Source organism: Camelina sativa, chromosome 2 (assembly GCF_000633955.1).
Source record: "Camelina sativa cultivar DH55 chromosome 2, Cs, whole genome shotgun sequence".
NCBI lineage: Eukaryota > Viridiplantae > Streptophyta > Magnoliopsida > Brassicales > Brassicaceae > Camelina > Camelina sativa.
Window position 1 is genome coordinate 26,698,693 of NC_025686.1, and position 23,624 is coordinate 26,722,316.

Consider the following 23,624-nt stretch of genomic DNA (forward strand, 5'->3'; position numbering starts at 1 on the left):
AATATCTTATTATTATGATTATTGTGGTAGTTATTTTTTGATAAAATTTTAAATATATTTGAATAGTCATTGAAAATTTTAAATAGAAAACAGATTTTTGTTTTTCAAAAATTAGAAGTAAATTTGAACAAAAGAAAATTTTTTTGAGTAAACTTACATCTCCGTGAAAATTTGACACGGTGAGTACAAATTTGAGTAAACCATTTCAAACAAATTTGACACCTTAAATCCCAAATAATAATTTTGCTTATAATAATTTTATTTTGAATTGATTTACATATGATCTTATATCAACTTAACAAGGTATTCTGAAGAACAAATCTACCACTTTTGATTGAAAATCTAGTGTTTTATATTATATATATCTGTGTGTTGTAATAACTAATGGGCAACCTTGGATTGTTTGTTTGCAATTACTTTTGATTGAAAACTAATGAAATGAATATATGATGATCGTTTTCTAGCTCTATGGGAATAATGTTAAGAGATGGATTGTTTTTTCGCTAATTTAAACACATATGCTAAACGTAAATAGAGGAAAAATATTCGGTTTATTTTGCGGCAAACTGTTTTAACAAAAATTCAAAATGTCATTGCACTTGACAATTTTTTTTTACGAAAACTAAAAATGTTTTAATGTTTCGAAAATTTAAAGTTTTATTTGATCTTGTTTCCCATAAAAATGTAATATTCACTTCAATGATTTATTTAATTTTTTATATTCATAAAAATTAATATAAATAGTACAACAAAATAGTTAGATGATTGAATTATTAGTTTATTATAAACCTTTACTATAATCAAATTAATAGTTTAACAATTTTGATGGTTAGATTGTAAGAAATGAATCTAGTTACCAATTCCGGAGATTGATCATATTTTAAAAAAAAATCTCATTGAAAAGAATAATTATGTTTTATTTGTTTTTTTGTCACAGGGTTTATAAAATTTTTAGATTGAAAAATTATTGTCGACTTACCTTTTGATTTCATTACAAATAGAAAAAGAAAATTAGTCAATTCTCTACTCTTTATATAGTTTATCTTTTGCATGGTTCTGTATATGCAAATTCGTATAGCCACGTTTGAACATCGCATAAAAAATAGTACCTCTCAATACCTCATAAATCTAGAGAAACAAACAAATATTACTCATTCCATTGAACGTGTGTAGAAACATATAAATGTCAAGGCCAAAGAAGATATGGAGACCAAGTAAGTGAAAGTGATGATGATATAGATATTTCCTTCTTCTACATTTTTTTCACAGTTCATATTTACAATTTATGCTAAGAGATGAGAGAAAAAATGATTATGATGATTTATCAGTTCAACAAGATATTTTGGAGAACATATATGCATCTTTGGATCTGCAAAACAACTGAGTTTTTGTAATAACTCTTCCGAAGAGAGTACCTGATCCTCTTCTTCCATGTGAACCATTGCATAAGTTCTTCCCATGTCTCTGACCAAACTGAGAAACTGTGGATTCTCCAGTGTTTCTCGCAAGTCCAGATACACTTCCTTTGCAGTTACGCCGCCTGCAGCTATCATCATCAGCATGGTTTTCTTTATAGTCGAGAGATTCAATAACAGATTCTGTGCCATTGCTGATGAACACGACTTCAGGGTTTTGTGTTTGTCAGAGTAAGACTGCAGGAGAACCATGTTGCCCAAAGAGAACCGTGACATGAAGAGGAAAAAGTCATTCAAATTCATTCCTGTAGATGATAATAGAAGAGAAGCTGTCAAAATAAGGATCATCATGTTCATATATGATATATCCAAAACTCTCAAGGATATTCTTGAATCTCTACTGTTCGATTATACACTCATAAGAATACATGCAGTCAACACTTATTCACTATGACACTATTGCACAGTGAGTTCTCCAAACATCCTACACAGATAGATGTAATCTCTGCTTTAAATATCTCAAAGATATAGAAAATTTTCACTAGAAAGATCTCAGAAAGAAATGTAGAGCTCCAACTAACAATCAAATTACGAAAAGGAGATAAAATCACGCATGAACCTGTGTTGGCAGCAAGATTACGCTGGCAAATAGCTTCGAAATCTTCACATATGTCTCTGACGTCTTCTATTGACTCTTCAGTGTCCTTGTAGTCCTTCCACAGTAGATCCCACTGAAACTCAAGCATACATTCACATGAGTACTTCCTATTTTAGTTCATTTTCATATTTCCTTGTATAGATAATTAGAAACACAAGTCGCAAAGTCATTACCACCCAAGATAGGTTGTATCCATTGAGCCAATTGTGGTTTATAGATATCGTGTCTTCCTGTAAAAAATTATTCGAGAAAATTCAAGAAAACAATGTTGTTGTACATACATTGAGAGGAAAGGAGAAAGAGGGAAAGAGAGAGATACCAAGTTATATACTTGATGATGCCATCCACTGGGAACAAAGATAACTTCACCGGGTTCTTGAATGCACTCAAGCCAGGTGGTCTGAATGCAAACCATAAAATGTAAATAAACACGTGGTGAAAGACGAGCTTAGAGATTGAGGGTAAGAGTCAGACCAGCTGATTTTACCTTCTTAAAACCGGGGAATTTAGTTTCATTCACCTCTTCAAAGATGTTATAAACACAATTCTTCATGTACCTGAAAAAAATCATCTAACTATAAGGCTAACAACACATGAGTGAAGAAATGTGGATCACAGACAATTCACAGAAAGGTTACATGACCTATAGGATAAAAAAACACTTGCCTGTCATAAACAAGATGACTTTGAGGAGGAGGAAGAAAAAGCCATCTTTTTTTACCACAAACATTAGCTGACCAACTATAAGATCTAAATACATCAGCGTGTAGAGGTGTCCAAGATCCTGTAGGCAAAAGAGTTCAGAAATTATCAGCTTTCTCCAAAGGCCAAAACACTCAAACAGACAACAACAACACAAACAGTTCGTCTGATCTTACTCAGACCTTTTCCACCCATATAAACAAACCGATAATCAGAGCAGCTAATTTGATCATACTTCTGAAAATTATCTCTATCCTTATGCATATGGTAATTGTCTAGATAGATATTAAGCCAATCATCAGAAAACATCAGCGGCGTTTGGTAGGCTGTATAGTGTGGATACTCCTGCATTCAGAACAATCAACTCTCACATTGATTTACATATATAAAGCAATCTCTTTGATTCACTTAAGCTAAAGAGAAAGTAACAACCGTGACCTCGGATATGCACCTTGACAAAGTGCCAATCTTTCAGATACAAGACAGATTCCTTGATAGAATCATTGGCCCATTGCTCCACAAAGTCACTAACAGACATTTCTAATCTTTTCTGATCTGTGAACTCTCTCGTATCACAATCTGCAACCTGTAGATAACCAACACCACCAAGTCAATGAACAAACAATTCATTCCCAAAACCAAAAAAGATTCAATTTTTATTATGGGAGCTAAAGCTAACCAAAGTACTAATAGTCTTATGAAAGCATGAACCTTTTACCTGGACTTTAGATTTTCCGAAGTGAGTGGCAATGAAGTGGAGATTAGGGTTTCCATTCTTACAAACCCAATCTTCACGAGCTCTCCAATCGTCAGTGAGACCGGAGATTACTACTGGCTGGTTCTTGGCTAAGTATCTCTCCGCAAAAGCGTCGTAACTCAAATCTTTACCATTGATTTTCTCAATTTGACCTATAATCTGTATTCCCATTACCCCCAACTCTCTAGAATTTTTCGTCGCTACCACCGGTGAAGAACCTCCGATCAAAGTCGCCGGTAAAGTTGATAACAACAGGTGAAGAACAAAAAGAGACTCTCTAACTCACTTAGAAACTTCCTCGACAAAAGTAAAACGCGGTGTTTAGTTAAAAATTATCCTAAAACGCTGCGGTTAACGAACAAGGTTAAAAAGGTTCTTGTAATTGGTACAGCCCATTTATTGGCCCAATATGTAATGGCTCACTGTAGGTTAAACGGTGACCTGTTGAATTCCGGAACCGGGTGGGTCAATTTTATATCTATACTAAAAAGATTCGAATATCCTTTCTTTGAAATAGCCAGTCAAAAAATTGTCACTTCCATATGCGTTTGTTAAGAGTTCTACAGTCAATTTTCAAAGTTACCATTTTAATGGCTTGACTGACATATATAGAAGTTTACGAAAGTTAACAGAATGAAGATAAAGAGGGTTGGTGATTTTGTCTTTATAAATAGAGAAAACTTCGTTCCCACTGAGTAAATATAAGCATTATATATCATATTATATACATAAAGTTTTCAAATTAAGAAGAGAAATGGAGAAGAAATTGAGTGTGGTGGTGATGATGATGATGATCGTTTTGGCTGTAATTGGAACAGAAGCAATAAATCATTTGTGTACATTCAAATGTGAAATCACATGCCGCGATCCAGAGTTCACGTCAATCTGCTTTAAAGAGTGTATGGCCAAATGCATCCGTCAATCTTCATCTACAAATACCTTTCACTCAACTTCACACTCGCAGTAAATCTCTTTCTCTTTAAACTATATCTTTCAATGTATATATATGCATGTATGTATGTGTGTGTGTGTGTGTCTTGTGTAATAGTAAAATTGACATGGTTTTTTGTAATATATGGTGACATATAATGCAGGATGAAGACCAAAGGGATGGAAGAAATGCGAGTGTAGAGAAGATTGTTCAAAAAGATTCTAGTTATGGATACTTTACGTTTTCTTTTCTTTTTTTTCTTCTACATGTAAACGGATATCTATAATAAGATGAATATTAATAATAATATTAAGTTTCTTTAGATTCATGTGAAAATGGGATCGATGAACAAATATTTTAAGTGATATTATCATATTTCAATTTTAAACAAAGTATTTTTGGAGAAACAGTGGTGGTGTGCTTGCCGCCACGTGGTTTCACTCTTCATGTCCACATGTTCGACTATATTGGTTCTCTTTCAGATGAAGTCTTAATTTTCGTAGTCAAGAAGAATCTCGGCTCGGTTGTGTCCGACCATTTGTATTCTTCTAGGTTTGTTTAAAATTTGTGTAATTTAGTTTGTATCTTAGATATGGTTGTCTTTGTTGTGATCGATCTTGGAGAAGAACCCCATCATCAGGTCATTCTTTTTGTGGTACTAGCTAGTATCACTATCGGTATAACACCGGTAAAACAAAATTGCTGAGTTTGTCTAGTCAGGTTTGACAATGACAATAAATTATGATGATATCCCCAATTTTAGGATTTAGTCGTACTCTTTTATAAAGTGTGAGCCTTTTTATTTGATACTGGTCTACTCTTTATTTATTGGATTTATTGTTATCTTTCATACATGGGATCGTAAGTACCTCTTCTAGGTTCATTGCTTTTAATTTTAACTAATAGAACGAGACGACAAAGAACAAGGCAAAATCAGGTGATCAGTCTGATCTAAAAAACTTACAAAATGCAAAATGATAGTTTTATGTTTCCATATGCATTTTGTACGCTACTCAAAGTTTGAACGCTTCACAAATAAATGACTTGCTACAATAATAAATAAGGCTCGTCATAGTAATTACATGACATGTAACGGAAAGAATACAAAAGATTTGGTCATTCCATCTTTATATTGTATATATACATCGAGTGAGAGCTTTCCATCATATATATACGAATAACTTTTGAACCAAAATAAAAAATAAGAAGAGAGAAATGGAGAACAAGTGGAGTACTGTTGTGATGATGTTGGTTTTGGTAGTAGTGATGGTTGCCATGGGAGGAAAAGCAGAATATATGTGAACTGAATTGTCAATTATCATGCGGTATACCCTCCATCAACGGCGGATCCACTCAGGAGGAAGGTGGATCACCTGACCTGGGTAACTAATTAAATAGTTAGTTTTTACATGTGTTTACGTAAAATTTCAATAGCACAGATAGTAAATTTAGTACTGCTGACCTCCCCAAACCCGAGTTCGAACCCCCAATATGTCATATTAATATTTTTTTCCTGTAATTGACCTTCCTAAATTTTAATCTTGGGTCCGCTACTGCCAGGATGCTACAAACTATGTGTAGAAAGGGAATGCGAGATCCCATGTGAAGAGGAATGTAGATCTTTCTGCAACAGTGGTCAACATTACTTTTACTTTCGGGAATGTTACACGGACTGTGTACGAAGGAAATGCTCTCCACCTGCAAATACCTTTCACTCTACTTCCCCTTCTGCAGTAACTCTCTCTCTCTCTCTCTCTCTCTTCTATATATATAGCATTCGTGTGTGTCTATCACCATATTATGTGTGTATATAATGTTTAATGAAATTAATTGCATGGTTTTTATGGTGATGATGCAGGGTGAAGACTAGAGTGATTGAAGAATCAAAGCATTGAGAAAGTTTTCCAAATTTTTCATGATTGAATCTTTCACTTACTTTTTTTGTTTTTTGACAGCAATCTTTCACGTACTTTTCTTTCTGTGTGTTTAAGAAAACATATATATATATATATAACAAGATTTAATAATAATAAAAAACAAGATTTCTCATATTCATGCAGAAAATTATATGGGATGAACAAGTATTATAAATTCGGAGAACATAGCGCGACATCTGCTGATTTGCAAAAAAATGATTTGTCGTAAACTTGCAAATCAGTAAATGAGAAACACAAATGTTTTTTTCTGTAACTTATTATTATTTTACAAATTTAAAGAGTTACACATTAGTTGGACTGTTGGCGACACATTAGTTGGACTGTTGGCGAACATAGATATGCATCTAAGCAACAGAGTTAGAAATAAAATATATAAAACAAAACAAAAAATAAGTCTCGTGAATTTTCATTCAGATTGCACTACGGATCGGAGATGACTTTTCCACGCGCATGAATAAAATATTTATGAAGGAAATTCTAACACCAAACTTGTATGTGACTTTTCTGAGTTGTAAATACATTCAGAAAATCTTTATCAGAAAACTTCAAGCATCTCTGCATTTGCTCTCCACTTATGTTAAATTTGAGGAACGCGAACACATGCATGTTTGGTTCACAAAACAAGGAATCCAAGATTTTTCGCAAATTACAAAATCAGCAACATGATAGAGGATCATTTTAACGTAGAGAGTAGTATTTCCCAGATCCTAGCTATCGCCTTAAGGACGTTACCAATATAATAAGTATCTCAGCTTACCCTTCGAACAATGTAAGTTCCTTTCTGATTTGATTGTTGTTTGTGAGTGTATATATATAGTTTAATGTTATGGAACTCTCGTAAGAGTTTATAACATTGCTCAACCTACTTGTTGGCTAAGCGATTAAGGTGAAAGCTTTCTGTTTACTTCCGTAATGGATCAAGCAGATGTTAATTTAAAGACTTCTGACAACAACTTGTTGTTAGGTTTCTTTCATCTAACTTTTTTCTAATATTCACACTGATTTACTATTTTGTAATATTTCTAAACAGTTAGAAAATAATTTCCTTTGAATCAGTTTGGTGTTAGTAATTATTTTCTTTTCGGCAAAAGTTATTATTCGCATAAAACGTAAAAAAAATTAATTCAGAGACGTTTTTTTATAGTTAGTATCGTTTCTTTAGTTCTTTTTTTTTGTAACGTCATTCCTTTATTTTAGTTTATCAAAACCCAAAAGTAACATAAATTTATTTTAAATTTTCTAACAAACCACAAAAAAAATGTTTAAAATAATTTCAGATCGTTTCTAAACATTTTTGCTTTGGAATAAAAGTCTTAATTAACATCAACATCAGCCTAACTAACTCTCCGCAAAAGCGTCATAACTCAAATCTTTAGCATTGATTTTCTCAATTTGACCTATAATCTCTATTCCCATTTCCCCCAACTCTCTAGAACTTTTCGTCGCTACCACCGGTGAAGAACCTCCTCCGATCAAAGTCGCCGGTAAAGTTGATAACGACAGGTGAAGAACAAAAGAGACTCTCTAATTCACTTTAGAAACTTCCTCTTAGGCTTGGGTATTCGGGTACCCGTTCGGGTTCGGATCGGATTCGGATCGGTTTCGGGTTTTCGGATTTAGATGTATAGGACCCGTTCGGGTATTTCTAGACTTCGGGTTCGGATCGGGTTTGGTTCGGGTATTTCGGGTTCGGATTCGGAGTACCCGAAGTTCACAAAACTCAAAATTTTAGTATCTAATTTAGTCTAAATTATTTAATAATACGCAGTATATCTGAAAATTTAGAGTATTTTTAACCCAAGTTTACTAATAAACAGTTTAAATACTTCAAATTATCGAAAATATCTAAAAATCTGAATATTTTGGACACTTTTATTATTAAAATTATAAATATTACTAATATATTACTACTAAATATTAATAATATGGGTATATTCGGATACCCGTTCGGATTTTGGTTTGGATCGGATTCGGGTTCGAGTTTTCGGATTTAGAGATTTAGAACCCGTTCGGGTATCTTACAATTTCGGATACGGGTTCAGATCGGGTTTTTTTGATCGGGTTCGGATCAGATCTTCGAATCCGGGTATTTTGTCCAGACCTTAACGCTGCGGTTAACGAACAAGGTTAAAAGGTTCTTGTAATTAGTACGGCCCATTTATTGGCCCAATATGTAATGGCTCACTGTAGATTAAACGGTGATGTGTTGAATTCCGGAACCGATTTTTTATTTTTTTTTAACTAACTTTTAAAGAGGGATGGATGCAACACGAGGACTTCCCGGGAAGTCACCCATACTAGTACTACTCTTGCCCAAACATGTTTAACTGCAGAGTTCTGATGGAATCTGGTGCATTAGTGCTGGTATGATCGCATCCGGTCAATATCCTTTCTTATATGGTTATTATTGGTCGTCATATTCTCTCTTTGAAATAGCCAGTCAAAAAATATTCACTTCCATATGAGATTGTTAAGAGTTCTACCGTCAATTTTCAAAGTTAACAACCCGATTGGTAACAACTATTATTTTAGGCTGTAGAGACTTTAACTGTAAAATTTTGATTGTATAAAATTTGACTGCAGAAAGTTTGGCTGTAAATACTTTAACTGTTAAAATCTGATTGTTAAAAAAAAAAATTTAAAGCTGTGACTGTAATTTTATTAATAACAAAATTGTAAGAAAATATTAAAAAATGATAAAAATAATAAATTTGTGAAAAGAAGTGGATGTTAAAAGAAAGGAAAAAAATGCTGATAATTAATCTGTAAAAAAAAGTTTGTGCAAAAAAATATATAAATTTATAGAGTGTTTTTAATTATGATAGAGGAAGAAAAAAAATTTTTAAAAAATTTATTAATTTTAAAGCGTCATTTTGAAGGTTTAAAAAGAGAAGGAAATAAATAAGGAAAAAATTAAAGTGGCTGTTGAAACTTTAAAAAATAGAAAAATCATAAAAGTCTGATTAGCAAATAAATGTCCTGATTGGCAAATAAATGTCCTGATTGGTAACGGCTGTTACTTGTGGCTGTAGATGCTTTGACTGTAAATACTTTGACTGTAAAGACTTTGACTGTAGAGGCTTCTGTTGTAGAAACTTTAACTGTTAAAACTTTAACATAACTATTATTTTTATTGTATATTTTTCATAAATATAAATCATGCTAAGAATAAATCTATATGGCAACATAATGAATTTTATTAAAAAGATTTTTTTTTGAAAAATACAAAAACTCATATAAATGAATAGATAAATATTTTCAACAAATTAAAAAATATAAAGATATGACATAATTGATGATGTGTTATAATGGTTGTTGAGGCAAAAATAATTATGAAAAATAGATCTCAAAATAACAAAAATAAAAAAATCTATTTTTTAATAAATTATAGTATATTTGTGATGAATTATACATAGATTGAAAAAAATGTTTTAATCATCATGAAAAATAAGAAAGAGAAAAAATAACTACACTTTTATTATTATTTATTTTTTCAGCCAAAAAAGTCTCACATTTGTGATTTTAAAAATTTGTACGTATAAAATAAAAAAATGGGCAGTTAGACTTTTAAGCCTGTTAAAATAATAAAGCAAAGAAAGCATGACTTTAAATTAATTTTAAAGTCTTTAAAAAGTCTTTAAAGTCTCTCCCAATCAGAGCTAAGACTTTTAAATGCTTTTAAAGTCTTAAAACTCTTCACAAATCAGGGTCAAAGGATTGGTGATTTTGTCTTAATAAATAGAGAAAACTTCGGTTTCCACTGAATAAATATAAGCATTATATATCATATTATATACATAAAGTTTTCAAATTAAGAAGAGAAATGGAGAAGAAATTGAGTGTGGTGGTGATGATGATGATGATCGTTTTGGCTGTAATTGGAACAGAAGCAGTAGATCATTTGTGTGTATTCAAATGTGAAATCACATGCCGCGATCCAGAGTTCACGTCAAAATGTTTTAAAGAGTGCATGGCCAAATGCGAGCATCCTTCATCTACAAATACCTTTCACTCGACTTCACACTCGCAGTAAATCTCTTTCTCTTTAAACTGTTTCTTTGAATGTATATAGCATGTATGTATGTGTGTGTGTGTCTTGTGTAATAGTAAAATTGACATGGTTTGTAATATATGGTGACAAATAATGCAGGATGAAGATTAAAGGGATGGAAGATATGCGAGTGTAGAGATATTTCAAAAATTATAATTATGGATACTTTTCAGAACCGTTTTCAAAATAATTTCAGATCCTTTTCTAAACAAATTTGCTTTGGCATAAAAGTCTTAACATCAACATCAGCCTAATTTTTAATTCCATGTGAATTTCGTCAAGTGTGTCGGTTGGATTCAGTAATGCAACTCAACTGAGAATATTTGCCTTTTCATTAGTATAATTTAGTCAAAAGATTAGTCAAACAAAACTCTATTAATCGATAATCATTATCATCTCTCCTTTCTGCTTAAGACAAAGAAACTGCTAATCAAATTTAAATTATTATACATGGAAACACACTTCATGTATTCTTTTTCAGAAATCTAACTGGACCTCTTTCAAATCCTCAGATTCTCGTATGTATCCATCTATCAATCAATCATTTTTGTGGTTCTGTTCAATGCATGCGGCTTTAACAATCATGATTATTATTATATTTTCCATTTTCAGTATAATCTATTCGTATGACACGATGGCTGAAATAGTTGGGAATTCAGATCTAATGAATCCTGAATAGTGCTTATGATTGACAAAAGAGTTCTCAATAATTGTTGCCATGATTTCCTTTCAAAGGCATGCATATAAATAGCAACAACAACAACAACAATACTTTAGTGGACTAATAAGTAAGTGGAGTAATGTTATTTTAATATACCACCAATATATAGTTACTCTAAATAACTGATAAAGAACACATATATTAACATTTTCATGCACCAGGTTAGTGTTAGCAGTTGTTGATACCGACTTTTGTTTGATACTATAAATCGTCTGATAACTCTTTTCAGGTATTCACAAAATTATTTATCAAATTAAAAATTAACACTTGAGTGAGCATTTATTTTAGTTATCAGTTTACCAAAGTTTTACGTATTTTTGGGAACAGTCAAACTACAGAAAGGAGTATGTATGTATGCCTTCACATTCTCATATATTTCCTTAGTTTTTTTTTTTTGATAAAGACATATATTTCCTTAGTTGAGTCAAATTCTCAAACAAAACTTAAGTGAAAAGAACTTACTGATCTGACATCCACTACTAAGTATGGAATATATAAAGGAAATAATAGTTTTGTAACCAGAAAATCTATATGGAGAGAAAATACCAGTTTGCAACCAAAAAATAATAATCTTTATATATACTCTTAACATTTTGTTTTTTTTTTTTTTTCAGAACAACCACTCTTTAAAATTTTGTTTAATCAGTCTTAAATCTAGAAATACTATAAATTATGATTGTGAAAGAATTATACTACTAGATAAAGTGGAACTAAAAGGAGGCATATTCGAAATCCAAATCTCAACCCACTATTATTAGAATCTATCGAGACAATGGTCGGCGGTTATAACGTTATTAATTTATTGTTCTATCATTATTGAATCCTAATATTCTTGCAAACCAATCATTGGAAGATTAAAGATCATTCTTTCTTTATTTTATTTTTTTATAAAAAGACTAATGATCATATATATATGATCAAATGCACCAACTACTACAAAGGCAACTAAAAAACATGGAAGCTCATCTATTTTATATATGTAATTTCTCGTGAAAGTTATACAACAAAAAAAAAATATTTATATATGATACAACTATTTCCATATTTTTAATAACTGAATTTATATATGTGTACAACAAGCAGAATAATCTATCTCGAGCTCTAATCCGTTCGGACCAAAAAAATGTTCCATTCCGTTTGACATTGTCAAGATAATTTTATGTTAATGTTTTACATTAACTCCATCAAAACAACTTAGAATTGGTCCCATCATGATCCAAAATTTTAGATGATGACTGAAAAAAAAAAAAAAAAAACTAACAATAGCGAGGTCCGGACCAACACAAAGTAGGACTAATCTGAAAACCATTGGGTATGAAAAGATTGATTTTAATCCTCGGACTTCGAATTTTTGACTCTAGTCGAAACTAAATTTCTATTTGTTTTTAGATATATGTGTATATATACAGATATATGTATATATTAAGTTTTTGATGAATTATAATTGTAAAAAGTAGCAAAGGATCGGACCCGCAATGCACAATGTAAAAAGAAAATGTCTTGTTTGGTTTTTGTAGTTTAGCTCAAAGGCAGAAACTCAGAGTTTGCTTCCTTTTCACGTCTTTAAAGACATCGATTGATTGATGGGTTTGATGGATTCTCGATGAGTTTCCTATTATTTTCTCCGCGACAATATCCAAAAGTCCTTTTCCAACATTTAAATAATATATAATTTTTACATATATATCGGTTTGATGCATAATTATATATCTGATACAAGAACATATCCACTATTCCGCTGTAAGATAATTTTTTCATTAAACCTTTTTTATCTTCCTTTTTTTTTGTCCAAATATAAGAGCATGAACCTTTATTCTGATGATATACATAGTTCCTCGTTGCAGCTAATTAAATTCATTTATTTCCCATGCATGGGCTATGTTATTCTTTTTTCTTTAAACACATTTATTACTTTTTATTTAACGTGTCTTTGTTAGATGTTTAACGAGTATAGCTGTCTCTAGCTAGAGATACTTTCAAAACTGTATGCCTCTCTAATTAGCATATCACCTCAAGCTCAAAGTCTCAAACTAATATGAAAACTTACAGAATATATAAATGAATGGGATTGAAAAAAAAATGGCAAAGAGTTGTTCTAGTTTTGGATATGGTGAATGTATTTGTTTGGGCCTAGATAAAAAGAGTGGTAATTATGGGCTTAAGATTGAAATATAGAATTACATGTTAAACTACGCATGTTAAATTTAACTAGATTTGGCAAAAGAAACGGATGTTAGTATAATATATATCTTTTGACAAATTAATTATGAATATTTTTTGGGGGACAAATTATGCTTACTTATACCACTAAGTGTTAATTATTGCAATTCACAAGTTTGGATGATTTATATATACTAAACTTTCGACTTAAATTATAGTATAAGGTTTGCCTTATGTAGTTATGTACGTATAGACCAAAAAAATAGGCATCCAAGTAGGTTTACGAAAAATAAATGAATACATACGGGATACGGTGTCATTAATCACCCCATATTCTTACATACAGTATACTGTATAACAGCATTTTTAGTTCCAAAATGCTCACTTTCTTGTATTGCAAATAAAACAAAATGTTGACAAAAAAAAAAGGGACTATGTGACAAACATACTTTTGTTTTTGTACGGAATTTAAATCCCAAAATTGTCCCTTTTTGTATATATTGCTACTTCAATTTCACTACTCATGACTTGGACTATATTTGGTATACAAAATTTTTCACATGATGACTCCATAATCAGATTAAAAAAGGAAGAAGAAGAATTCCATAGTAATTATCATTAATAATTTCATGCATTAACATTTTATGACGATCATATTTTATATGACGGATAGGCTGCACCCACAGTAATATATTAATAACCTAAACTATATATATATATATATATATATATATATATTTTGTCAACAAATTTATAACCAAAACTATATATTATTTATAAAGAGAAAAGGAAACTTCGTAATCCACATGCCTAGCCGTCGCTCTACCCGTCAATTTTTTTTATACATAACTAATAATATACATTACATATACACACACTTAAATAGATACATATATATCACGTAAACAATCATACCATGAGTACCACTTCTATATCATTCACATTTTTTTTCTACGATATATATAGTTAAAGAAGTTAAACTAATATATATAATAAAACAGTATCCCTCAATTATTAACTTCTCTCAAACATGCATCCACGCCAACCACCATCCTAGTTTAGGTATTGAACCCACCAAGGCAAATAACAATCAGCACCATATATATTATTTATAAATTTTGATGAAATACTAATATAATCCACCAAAGCCACTAGGAAAACACTTTTCCGTTTCATGATAAATGAATACCTTGCTTCACAAATCACATGGAACAAAATTCTGGATATTCAGTAATAGTAAAAAACCAAAAAAAAAAACTAGGAAATATTAACCTTACTAAAATCGATATTTCCGTTATAAATTTTTTAAAATACAGTAATTAGAATGAAACGGGTAGAATATCATCTTAGGTACTTATAATTTTACAAAATCAAAAGAAAATAAGTATTCTGTTTGTCTTTTTTTGTAGAGCTATCCTGTTTGTTGTTAGCCTAAAATGACCAACATAACTACATCCTAGCTTAGACGTTGTATAATACCAAACGAAAAATAATCAAAAACAATAATGTATATAGCATATCATAAATAAACAAGAACAGTCCATGCATTTATACTTCGACAGGAAATTCATAAATAAAACATTCGTACCACACAGTCCATGCATTAAATAAATAATATAGTAGTATTCGTACCACACACACACACTCTCATAAATATATAGAAAGAGAGAGATGAGAGGATGAGTACACATAAGTTATAAACACTCACATGTTACCTCCTTGCTGATCATGACCATTGTTCCAAGGAAGAAAAGTCCCATACGACCCTCCGGTGCCACGTGGCAGCTGATTCATCACCGGATTCGCCCCTGAAAGTCGATAAACAGGATTCAGCGGAGGTGGTTGCTGCGACTGAAGCGGCTGAGGCTGGAAAACCAAGTCCACGACGTTGCCAGGTGTTCCGCCGGCTGACGTAGACAAACCATAATGTGCCAAGTCAGCATTAGCAGCGTCGAGCTCCTTCTGAAGCCTATGGACTTGTCTCTGGAGATAAGAGATGGCTCCAACGCAGCCATAGACAGGGTCACGGACACGTGCCTCGGCCTCGTAGGCTAAAGAGTTGACTGCATCTTCACGTTGGTGAGGGAGGAGCTCATTGAGGAGCTTCGTGACGTTGCTTGCTCCGAAGATTTTGTGGACGTTGGCGAATTTGTGTGGCTCCTCCGGTGGAAAATATGGCGCGAATATGCATCCCGGCATGCATTTCCGGCGAAGAAACTTGCACGCCGCGCATGGTGAGTTGTATGAGTTTGATGATGACGCCATTTGTTTTTTTTTTCTTTGGTTTCTTAATTACACCTAATATTAAGTTAAAAAAACATTTAGCACATGATAAAAAAGTTAAATACGCATTTAAACTGTCACAGACACTTCTACATATATATATATAAGCTGAATTTGCTAAACTCCAAGATTTCGTTTACAAGTTGTGTTTCTTTTCATATAACTCATCTTCTTGAAACTTAAATTAGAATGGTTTGCTAAACTTAAATTATATTTTTCCCTTTTTTTTGTTGAATTTCTACGTCTTTATAACAAAAAAAAGAATTTCTACGTCTTTCATGATAACCCTTTCTACGTTTTTAATTTTTCTTTCATTGTATATATGCATGTGTACGTTTTATGATTATATATTTATTTGTGTCTGCAAATATCTATATCACCATATACATACATACACACACACACACACATATATATATATACACACACGTTAATATGTATGTCCAACATCCAATCTAAGGAAACGAAAATCATGTATACTATATATATTTACAAAAATCTAAAACCAAATTGAAGATTTAATAATAAACATGTTAAGAACACGAGATTCTCCAGGACATGCTGGAAACTATTAGTTACTTTGGTATCACATAATGTGTTTTCCCAATGAACTAAGCTATCATTTAAAAGGTTAAAATTAAAACTCTAGTCTCTGAATATTTTTCTTAAATAAACCTTATTGACATAAATTAAATTTGCTAGAATTTTTCAAATTATATAAATAATATATAAATTTAGGAATCCTGGTCTGATCTATATAGCTTCTTAAGTTCCCTCCAGAATTAAGGAGACAATGATTAAAAGTAGAATCCAGAAAATTTAGCTAATTTATTAGAATTTGCGTAACAGAGTACCCACACACACTTTTATTTCTAACGTATATAAGACGACATACATGTGGATCAGTTGAAGACTAAATTCAAACTATATGAGAGTGAAGTGTTTGTACCGAAACTCCCTGGACAAAAAAAAAGTCAAATTAGTTTTTTTTTAAATGTCAGATTCAGATGATTGTGTATCATCCCTCTAGTATTTATATGAATTCTACATATAAATTATACTTTTTTTTTGTTCGATACATATATATATATACGACATATATTACCCAAATCAAACATTTTTTTCATTCTAATTAAATTGTGCATGCCCTTATGTGCTCTATCATCTTCTTCATCTTCCGATCTCTCTCTTCAACCCTAGATTTGTTAAAAATAAACTAATTAACTTAAGAAAGGGAACCCATTCTTTAAATTCTATTTGTATGCCCCAAAATTAAACTTGGTCATGGGAATTTCAAAGTTGTCTTTAGTAAATCAGTTAGTTAAAATCTTTCCCTCTCCTTCGCTTTCCCTCCTATCCCTCATTTCCCTTGTGGAGATGAAGCAATTCCACTACTGACCTTAAGTCTATACTAATTTGGATGTATATATGTATATAAACTTTAGATCTGGCCTTAGTTATAATTCCAATTCAAAGAGATAACATATTATGATGAAGGTTTGTTACACATGTGTTTACATATCTTTGTCTTATGTGCTACAATTAGATCACCTTTTTTAAGTCTTTATTAGAGTAGAAATTCAAAAGAAAGTGACAGAACGATGAAAGTGAAAATGCGTAGATACACACATATATAAGCAATAGCACGTAGAACATAGAAAATAAAAACATAGATTAGAAATTGACTACGTCTTTGATGAAAGGAAGCTATGCATAAATCTAGGATTTATTTAGATAAATACATCAAATTAAAGCGTATATGTATAGATTTATATATATACCTGCCTTTAGATCTTTATGTTCTTTGAGGATCTTGTATCTTTCTTCCTCTTTCAAGGGCTTTTTTTCTTACCCTTTGAATTTCGCTTCCAAAGTAGATAGAGTAGGCTTAACTCTTTAGTCAAAGAGAGAGATATTAGGGTTTTAGCCCTCTCAAAGAAAGGGAAACCCTAATTTCAAGAAGAATTGAGAAAGATTTGTATAGAAGATGAGAATTTAAAGAAACCAAACAAACAAATAAAAGGGGAAAAAAATAGAGAAAATTTTTAGTGGAGAAGAAGAAGAAAGAGCAAAAGACAAAGTGTAATAATAACAAATGAACAATTAATAAACAGGAAGAGGAGGAGAGGGTATGTCCCTTAAAGAATGACTATGACATTTCATCTCAAGAATAATAGTAATATCATTTCACTGTGCTCACTTTTGTCTCCCATTAGATTAATTTGTTTAACTTTAGCTTTTGTGAATTTTCTTCATGCATTCAATGATAACAATATTCCCTAACAGTCCCAAAATCAACCCTAAGCTAACTAATCAAGCATCAATTTGTGTATATATATATCCCTCTGATCTCTCTATATATACCTGTCATCACACTGATGGCCGGAGCCTCAACAAACCCTAAACATCTCTATCAATCTCGACTTTAGTTGAATATTACAACAAAACCTGATTTGGAATATGATGATTAAAGAAATAATTGTTAATAGTAATTTTGTGGATGTAATACTTGTTATGTTCACCGTGTTCGTACGTCGTGACCCAAAAAAAAATCTTCACATCTTAAATTCGACAGCAGTTAATTGCAAAATAATTCTGAAGTTTGATTAAATCGATCAAAAATAATTAATATGAACTTGAATAAAGTCTTGAGACCACACAGTAGCAAAGTAGAGACAGGAAGATCAGTAAAAGTCAAGCGATTTCATGTGAACTCAAGTCAAGTTTAAATAGGTTTAGTAAAATCAGAACTTTTGTAATGGAAAAAAAAACTATGAGGGGGTCCAAAGATTTTTGAAGCTATAGCTAGGGTTAGTATCATACCAACAGTTACTTGTGTTAGAGTATATATTATTGGAAGTGACAACCGATTGAGACATTGGAATAGTGTCTTCTTCTTACTTAGTTTTCGCACAAATTTGAATAACAAATATATATTTTTTGCCGGAATCAATAATATATATTATCAGATGACGTTAGTAGATTCTTGGTCTAAGAACTCAAAATGGTTCGATACTTATATAGTTTAACTCAGACTAATGTTGTATTTTCATATCTTAGGCTACTAGTTGGGGATGACTCGTTCTCTCTTGGAACGCTTTTAATTTTCATGATGAATTAGACTGTGAAAATTCATATGCAATTGTAAATGAGAAATAATAAGAAAAATTATTTGTGTGGTAATATTAACCTTTGGAATACTTTCAAGATCCCTCAGATTATTATGTTTTGGTCCAAGTTATGATTGTGGTTAGTGGTGGGAATTTAGTAATTCACTAAAGTGAAGCATCTAGGCTTTATCACCAAACTAATGTCTTCATATTTAAAACAAAAATATTAATGTCATGACGACCCTAATATCGGGATTAGGGTTCGAAAATAGAGGTCCTATTCTTTTCCAAAAGAGGAAACTAGTCTCGTACTTGGAGTGTGTATAGTTCCTCTCTCATATACAAAAACTTAGCTGATTATTCAATGTTATTGATTTCGGCATTCTGATAGCTAAAAATCGATCAAGTTTAATTTGAAAGTTGTTTGAAGAACAATGATCTCATGATTTGGTGGATTTGTTATAAGTCTAACATGTATCTTGATAACAAAAGATCCGCATAAATTAAAGTTTGTATCTCGAGACATTAAATTCATCACTAAACCAACATATCTTAAGAATAGAGAAAAAAACATAACAAATTTTACCATCAATAGCTTTAAGTAATCGATTAGAGTGGGTATTGATATATATATAGAGGTTGCATATAGGGATGTAAAAAATATACAATAGAGAGAGGTGGGGGTATGAAGTGTTATAAAGGGTTTGCAGAGTGAGAGAGAGAGAGAGAGAGAGAGAATATGGGTCCTCCTCACACATATGATCTACTAAAACTAGACTAGTACTACTTTGTCCCTCGCATTTTATTTTTCTTCTTGTAATTTAATTTAATCCATGTGACTCTAAGAATCTCTAGAAACCACATTTTATATATATGGTCTCATATGAAACAACACACACATAAGATAATGTTTAATTAATAAATCTGCATGTGCTGATTATATATGGAAGGTAAAGTTAGAGGTATATCATGAGAGGTCAATGATGCAACTTGGAGGAATAGTTTTGTGAATATATCCTTTTGTTTTGTTGTTTGTTTGTATGTATGCAGAACCGAATAAATAAAAAAATTACAATCATGAATATGAAACACACATAGCAAGGAAAAGTTTAGAAGAGATAGAATTAACTAATATCACTAAGTTAAGTTTAACATAGATTCATCAACCTACATATTTGTATATACTTATGTCTTTTGTGTTTAAGTTATTTATTTTATAACTTAAACATAGATTTCGTTCTTTAAAATTAACACTTACATTTCACCAAATGTAAAATTTTATGTGAAAACAGATAAGGGTAACTAAAAACCATTAAACTATAAATACTAGCTCATTTGATTAACATGATCAAAAAATTCTTAAATTTTAATATTTTGCTGGAACTAGAATTACAAGTTGTAATATACATCCTCACTGATATGGAATTTATTAGTATAATTCTCTATATAAACCAAAAATGAATCAATTAAAGAGAATTGGATAGAGATTTTATTCTCCCTCGGGATTGCTTATAGCTGCAGTAACCACATGCTAGAGTCAAACAACGTCAACCTCCCATACAGTAATTATAATTTTAGCTTACTATGATATGAATGAAATTGTCGTATTTATGCTACAATTGTTATTTTCTTAGCCTACCCAATTTAGTTCACAGTTTATTTCTCAATAGTTGCCCTATCAAGTATTATAAGAGTGATAGATCAAATAGGCTTGGAATGTAGAGATTTGAAAATTTAAAATTTATGACTTTCAGTCTTGTATAATATATTATAATTCTATATAACTTTAAATAGTGAAAAAGATGATTAGAAAATAAACCTACTGTGTTTATTAACTCTTATGACACTATGCAAACTAATTGGAATTTGTATCCTATGGGAAAAAGCCTAGGGTAAGCAAGAAGCATGCGTTTGATTTAATATCTCTAGCTATTAGTAACTTTTTATTATCTGTAATTATACACCAACTTTTATTAGCATGTTAAATGGTGATGTAGGGACTATGGTCTATATCTTACATATGTAAAATATTGATTACCAGGCTCAGATCAAGAACTTGCACTTAAGATGTATCTCTTCAAAAAAAAAATATAGCTTGAGATGATAGAATGAACTTGAATCCATTAATCATCTTAATGAAACAAAGATTGTCAAAAGTAAAAAAAAACACAAACTGATTTTTCTATTGGGGGGGGGGTTTGGTTTTTGCATTTACTTATTGCGTTCGAAAGCTCAATGATGATGTCGAAGAACAAATGAGACTGTAATGCTTTTTGCCTTGCCTGCAGGACTATAAACTGCAAAAGCTTCATACTTTCGATTTTGATTAAAACAGTGATACAAGATCTTTGTCGAATTTAGCTTCAAAGTACTAGAACGAATCATACTTAACATTACTGAGTAAATCTCAATCCCCGGGAAAGAATAGTCAGCCATTCATCAACAATAAAAGACACAATGGTCAAGCCAATAATTTGTACACTTGAAACACTCTCTGAAACAGAACCAAAATGAGATATTAAAGACATTGCAGCATCCATCACAAAACCTAAACTGCTTACTTACCAAATATCATTAAAGACTAATATCTCAAGCTGAATTCTCTAAAAGGTATCCACATATCAACATAGCTTCTCAGTTCACTACGCGGCAATCTCTTCTTCCACGCATCAAGATCAGGTAAATCACCTGTTAAAGCCACCGAGCTATCATTCCCATTGCCAAGCGTTAGCACAAAGAGCTTATCACCAAACACCTGACTCATGGCCTTCAACGTTTCCTCCATAACCAAACCTCCATCTCTCTCTGAATCCTCAGCTTCCACACATTTACCTCCAACATTCACCATAATCCTCCCTCTCTTCCTCAACCTAGTTTTCAAATCCTCCCACACTTTTGTATCTTGAAGCTCTTTGATCACACTCCCTTTACTAAACAAATCAACTAAAATACCAGAAAACCCTGTTTTAACACTAGCGTGGTCTAAAGCATCACCAATGTTGATAAAAATCCGATCTTTATGATCTCTTTCGAGCTTAGAGAGACCAAAGAACTCTCTACCGACGTCAATCACAGAAGGGTCAAGCTCCCATCCATGGACGGTGAACTCAGGAGGGTAAAGCTCGAGAATCAATCGAGCAGTTGAACCAGCTCCGAACCCGAGAATACCGATGGGTCCTGGAGGTATGATCGGAGGCAGAGTAGCGAAAACGTCGAAGTAACTATCGGTTAAGGTTTTGAGAAGGAAAGAGATGCTGTGGATGTTACCGGGGTTGTCGAGGAGGAGGAGACGAGAACCGGCGAGTGGGTGATTGGTCTTTCGCGAAACTTCGATGACTCTGATGTAGTTGTGGCGTGATTTGAATTTGGCTATGGTTTTGACCTCGTCGGCTGGGATTCCGTCGTCGTCGTGAGAAGTTTTGTTCCGGTGAGAGGTGGTGCGGATAAAGATTGGGTTTTGCGGTTGTTTACGGCGGAGATTGCGAGTTGAAGAAGGAGAAGATAGGCTTAGGAATTGACGAGAGAAGTGAAGTGGTGGTCGGAGATATTGGAGAGAAATAAGCTCCTTCGCCATGGCTCTGCTTCAATTATCCAAATTGATTATTTCAGACTTCGATGGTTTATTTTTGGGGTTTATTGCAATCTGTTTCTGTTCCGTTTTGGTAACCAGAAAAATGGTAAAAGTAAAACAGTAATAAACAAACAGAAAAGAAAAAAAAAAAAAGTTTCATTGCATTTTTCACATCTGATTTTCTAACTTGGGACTCGAAGGCCACTAGTCACTCACTGTTCTAACAATGCAAGCGTTTTCACAGTACTCAAAAGGGTGCTGAAGAAAACATCAAAAGAATCAATTCCCCTACTAACTTTTAGTGTCTTAAATCTCCCGACATTACCATATGCAAAAGACACACCACCAATATATAGAAGCTAGTTTTAAGACGATGGAGGAGTCACATCCGGCTCTGGGTTATCATCGTCTTCCATTTCATCTTCACCTGTAGAGTCCCTGGAGGTTTAAAAGAGATCAATTAAATTCTAAAACTCACTTGTTACAATGAGGTTGGAGTAAGTAGGATGAAGCATTTTTTTTTTACCTGTCCATAGCTGGGCCATCAAGACCTGATAAACCATGAAGAGGTTTATCATCATCGTCACTGTCTGATTCATAAGCTGCAGTTCCACTCCAGATGCGAGGCTTTGGTCTCGTCTCCATGTCTTCTTCCGGCTAAAGATTTTCATTCAGATAAACAGATATTGAGTCAGTCCCAATAGAACATGACGAAACTAAAACAGCAGAGTGAGATACACATCAACAGATTATTGAAAATTACCTCGTCCAAAACTCGATTTACTGGTGGTGTATGCTGAAACTGCACGCTAGGTGCATGCATTAGTCCCGAAAGTTGTTCTAGCAATGTGTTCCTGAAATTTCAACAACTCATTTCTCTAAGTTCAAATTACCTCATCGACAAAGCCACGGAGACTCAGTGGTTAAAAGCTATGAGCATTGTGAAGCTTTTGTGAACTAGTGGAACCAGCTTATAGATAAAATCAAGTACAATGACCATAATAGGGGAAGTAGGAGATATTACCTTATTTTCTCCATATCTTTTGGAGTGTTTAAATTCTCCATTGGACCTGGGTCGACATGAAGCGTATAATCTGGGCCGAAATACTCAAAATACTCATTGAATGGGAGATTGTTGTCCGGCTCTACTCCAACCGCTACTGCAGTCTGCAACGAGGCAACAAAAAACAAACCTTTCAAGAACAAAAACTTTTAAAATTATCTCAAAAAACATAGAAGAAGTGCAAAAGAGATGAAAAGACCTCATAACACCAGCAACGGGCAACATTTCGTATAGTATACCCTCCACCACCCAAGACCATGAGAGG

General features: G+C 32.3%; 4 protein-coding genes and 1 long non-coding RNA gene across 6 annotated transcripts in view; 1 reads left to right on the plus strand and 4 right to left on the minus strand.

The window, feature by feature from the left end:
* LOC104740796 (jmjC domain-containing protein 4-like) lies at nt 1,216–3,823 on the minus strand. Its single transcript, XM_010461495.2, has 9 exons — nt 3,494–3,823; nt 3,227–3,361; nt 2,958–3,120; nt 2,740–2,857; nt 2,561–2,630; nt 2,393–2,473; nt 2,247–2,303; nt 2,035–2,146; nt 1,216–1,720 (listed from the first exon to the last, which is right to left on the minus strand). Exons 1-9 carry the CDS (start codon nt 3,701–3,703, stop codon nt 1,284–1,286), a joined length of 1,383 nt encoding a protein of 460 aa, XP_010459797.1. The 5' UTR covers nt 3,704–3,823; the 3' UTR covers nt 1,216–1,283.
* LOC109127520 lies at nt 10,127–10,715 on the plus strand. The gene is made up of 2 exons (XR_002034090.1): nt 10,127–10,429; nt 10,551–10,715. It is a non-coding gene; the product is annotated as an uncharacterized LOC109127520 (long non-coding RNA).
* LOC104740803 (protein LATERAL ORGAN BOUNDARIES) lies at nt 14,910–17,686 on the minus strand. 2 transcript variants are annotated; one of them, XM_010461518.1, is made up of 2 exons: nt 17,401–17,686; nt 14,910–15,630 (listed from the first exon to the last, which is right to left on the minus strand). In XM_010461518.1, exon 2 carries the CDS (start codon nt 15,595–15,597, stop codon nt 15,037–15,039), a length of 561 nt encoding a protein of 186 aa, XP_010459820.1. In that variant the 5' UTR covers nt 15,598–15,630; nt 17,401–17,686; the 3' UTR covers nt 14,910–15,036. The 2 variants fall into 2 exon arrangements, with proteins under 2 accessions (XP_010459820.1, XP_010459810.1); XM_010461508.1 differs by having other exon boundaries at nt 17,397–17,686.
* Nucleotides 21,098–22,403, minus strand: LOC104740827. Its single transcript, XM_010461537.2, has one exon. It carries the CDS (start codon nt 22,297–22,299, stop codon nt 21,307–21,309), a length of 993 nt encoding a protein of 330 aa, XP_010459839.1. The 5' UTR covers nt 22,300–22,403; the 3' UTR covers nt 21,098–21,306.
* The window catches only part of LOC104726917 (histone deacetylase 6), a gene marked incomplete in the record, with an annotated part of 3,474 nt that continues 2,288 nt past the window's right edge, over nt 22,439–23,624 (minus strand). The window contains 5 exon segments of the mRNA XM_019238233.1: nt 22,439–22,734; nt 22,823–22,953; nt 23,060–23,150; nt 23,321–23,463; nt 23,559–23,624. Coding sequence (XP_019093778.1) covers nt 22,662–22,734; nt 22,823–22,953; nt 23,060–23,150; nt 23,321–23,463; nt 23,559–23,624 — 504 coding nt within the window.

Excerpts from the sequence above, each read along its gene's own strand:
- LOC104740796 (XM_010461495.2), bottom strand. The coding sequence starts at position 3,703 with ATGGGAATACAGATTATAGGTCAAATTGAGAAAATCAATGGTAAAGAT. Across the intron at positions 3,121-3,226 it reads AAGATTGGCACTTTGTCAAG|GAGTATCCACACTATACAGC; the intron begins GTGCATATCCGA and ends TTCTGAATGCAG. Across the intron at positions 2,304-2,392 it reads ATCATCAAGTATATAACTTG|GAAGACACGATATCTATAAA; the intron begins GTATCTCTCTCT and ends AATTTTTTACAG.
- LOC104740827 (XM_010461537.2), bottom strand. The coding sequence starts at position 22,299 with ATGGCGAAGGAGCTTATTTCTCTCCAATATCTCCGACCACCACTTCAC.
- LOC104740803 (XM_010461518.1), bottom strand. The coding sequence starts at position 15,597 with ATGGCGTCATCATCAAACTCATACAACTCACCATGCGCGGCGTGCAAG.